Source organism: Leishmania braziliensis, contig 69 (genome assembly GCF_000002845.2).
Source record: "Leishmania braziliensis MHOM/BR/75/M2904 WGS CADA00000000 data, contig 69, whole genome shotgun sequence".
Lineage (NCBI taxonomy): Eukaryota > Euglenozoa > Kinetoplastea > Trypanosomatida > Trypanosomatidae > Leishmania > Leishmania braziliensis.
In genome coordinates this window covers 1-2,318 of record NW_004057970.1, presented here as the reverse complement: position 1 = coordinate 2,318, position 2,318 = coordinate 1, and the positions used below count along the sequence as shown (strand labels likewise).

Sequence of the window (2,318 nt, the reverse complement as noted above, 5' to 3'; positions counted from 1 at the left end):
TGCGCGTGTATCAGCCGGTGAAGTGGGTAGGGATGTGCGGACGAGAGCTCGTCGGTCTGCGCTGCCTTCTGCGGCAAAATCGCCGGTCTCTTCCATCCTATGGGTCGACTCTGCGCGGTTTGGAGGACACACACTCTCCACGCGCAGGGCCAGGTCCTCCGTTGTCTTTTCAGCTGGCCGGTCTTTGCTGCCAACGGCGAAGCGCCTCGGAGGAAGCCGCGTGGTGGGAGGGCGAGGCAGATCATTCACCGGCGACGACACCGCCACCGCATTCGTTATTGCTGCTGGCTGATCCGTATCTTCCAGGGACGACAATTTCTCTCGAGACACCGCCGCCACTGTTCGTTGATGAGCGTCATAACGGTGTGCGCTCCTCGAAACGGGGAGACCGCCAGCATTCGCCTTTTGAGCACTGACAAGCGCTGATACGGGGTCTGAAGAGACAGCGCCATTGGCAGCGTCATCGGTGGCCCTCCCGTCGGCGAGTGCCGCCGCCTTCTCTGCCACTACCTCACGTCGAACCGCACCCGTTGCGCCATTCTCCACAGATGCAGCCACCGCTGCGATTGCTCTCGCTGCTGCCGACGGCGGTGCGGGACTACAGGGGCCGCTTTCCTGAAGGTTAGGCAGCCGCAGTGAGTCCAGAGCCTCCCTCCCCACCGGCCCTTTCATTTGCGGCGGATACGGCGGCATCGACCGCACCACAGCTGCCACAAGCTGCTGCGTCTGGCTCTCTGAAACAGGGTCGCTGAGAAGTCGGCTGGGCTGCTCGACAGTGGGGGAGAAGTTGGTGAGGTCGGCAGCGACGGCTGCCCGCTGACGCGTCTCCCATGCGGCCGCTACCTGCGTGCAGTTCGTCGGCGGCACCGGAAGTCTCCACGCAGGAAGCGCACCGACACCGCCGCGGGCAATCATCTGGGATACGTCGGTCGCCACACTCCAGCTGGCCTCGCTTTCGCTACTTACCGCGGCAGGAGCAATCCTGCGGAGCTCCGCATCAATATCTACCGACGCGTTCCACAGCAGCAAGGATGATGAGGGAACAACCCCGTCGTGCCCACACAGCACTAGTTTGTCCTCTACAGCTCTGATTATTTCTTCCCTGTGGGATGAGACTTGCGCGTGCGATTGAAGGCTCGTCGTTTGACCAACACGGCTGTCAAGGCGTGACTCGACCACTGCAGACGAAGACTTTACAGTGCGGTAATGACGTAGCAGCTCGGCTTGTACTGCTGCAGCGTGAAGAGGCTCATCTGCAGGCTTCCTCGCTACTGCGGAGGTAGGCACGAGCTCCTCTGCATGGTATGAGTCGATCGACACAAACGAGGATTGAGTTGAAAGGGCGGAGCTCTCAGGCTGCTCCTCCTCCACGACAGTCAGGGCCTTTTCCACACCACCCTCTGCCACATCGTCCCGTACCTGTTGCTGAAGCGGAGCTGCAGCGATCAGCATGCTTTGGTCAGTCGTCTCTCTCCGAATCAGCGGTTGCGCTGCCACCTCGCCAGATGTGCTAGCGACACAGCTACCTGTATGGTGGGGGTCTTGGGAAAGTAACTTCAGATTCGGACTCACGTCATCCAGAGATTCTTCGGAAGAGGTCTGAGGCGCGTGAGCCTGGGTCGGGTACGCATGCACTGACGGTGGGAAAGCAGCAGGTCGTCTAAGCATTCCTGCGTTCGAGTGTACTGAAGACTCTTCGAGTGTGCCTTGCGGCGCTTGTTCAAGAGGTCGTCGCAGCGCTGGAGACTTGTTCGCACCGCTGAGGTGCAATGTCCTCTTGGTCTCCCTCCCGGCACAGCAAATCTCTGTCTTTCCCTCGTTAGGATCGGAGGCAGCAGCAGCGGGCATCCGCGCCTCGTCAGACAAGACAGACGCCCCAGCGTGCATTGGTGAAGGCAAGCAGGAGAGGGCTGACAACGCAACCGGAGGCAACCCCGCGCCTCGCTCGCCAGAAGAAGGTGCAGCAGCCGTAGGTGCTCGAAATCCCAAGGTGCTCGGTGAATGCTCCTCGCTCCCTCGGCGAGGGCCCCGAAGCAGCAGTGCGCTGTCACCTGCGCTGTCACAACTTTCGAGAGCCCCACTTCCCTGAGCGGGGACCTGCGGTCTGTCCTGCCGAACCCTCAGCAGCTCTTCGCCTGCGATGTCCTCTCGAGGGGTAGACAACAACGTGAACACTATGGATGGCATGGAGGAAGACGAGGTGGCGTCGCCTTCCCACTGATACGACGATTTTGGCGAGGCCGCACGCTGCGCCAGTCGAACATCCTCCCTCGGAGTCATTTTTGCCTCTGTGATCTGGACCGCCGGTGCGGTGCCAG

At 61.1% G+C, this 2,318-nt stretch overlaps 1 protein-coding gene across 1 annotated transcript; it reads right to left on the bottom strand.

Annotated features, from left to right (window-relative positions):
• Positions 1 to 2,280, bottom strand: LbrM_31_3670 (hypothetical protein, unknown function; the record flags this gene model as incomplete). The annotated part of the gene is made up of 1 exon (XM_001567305.1): positions 1 to 2,280. A coding segment is annotated over one exon (2,280 nt), but the record flags the coding sequence as incomplete, so codon positions are not given.
• Between the last annotated feature and the right edge of the window lie 38 nt (positions 2,281 to 2,318).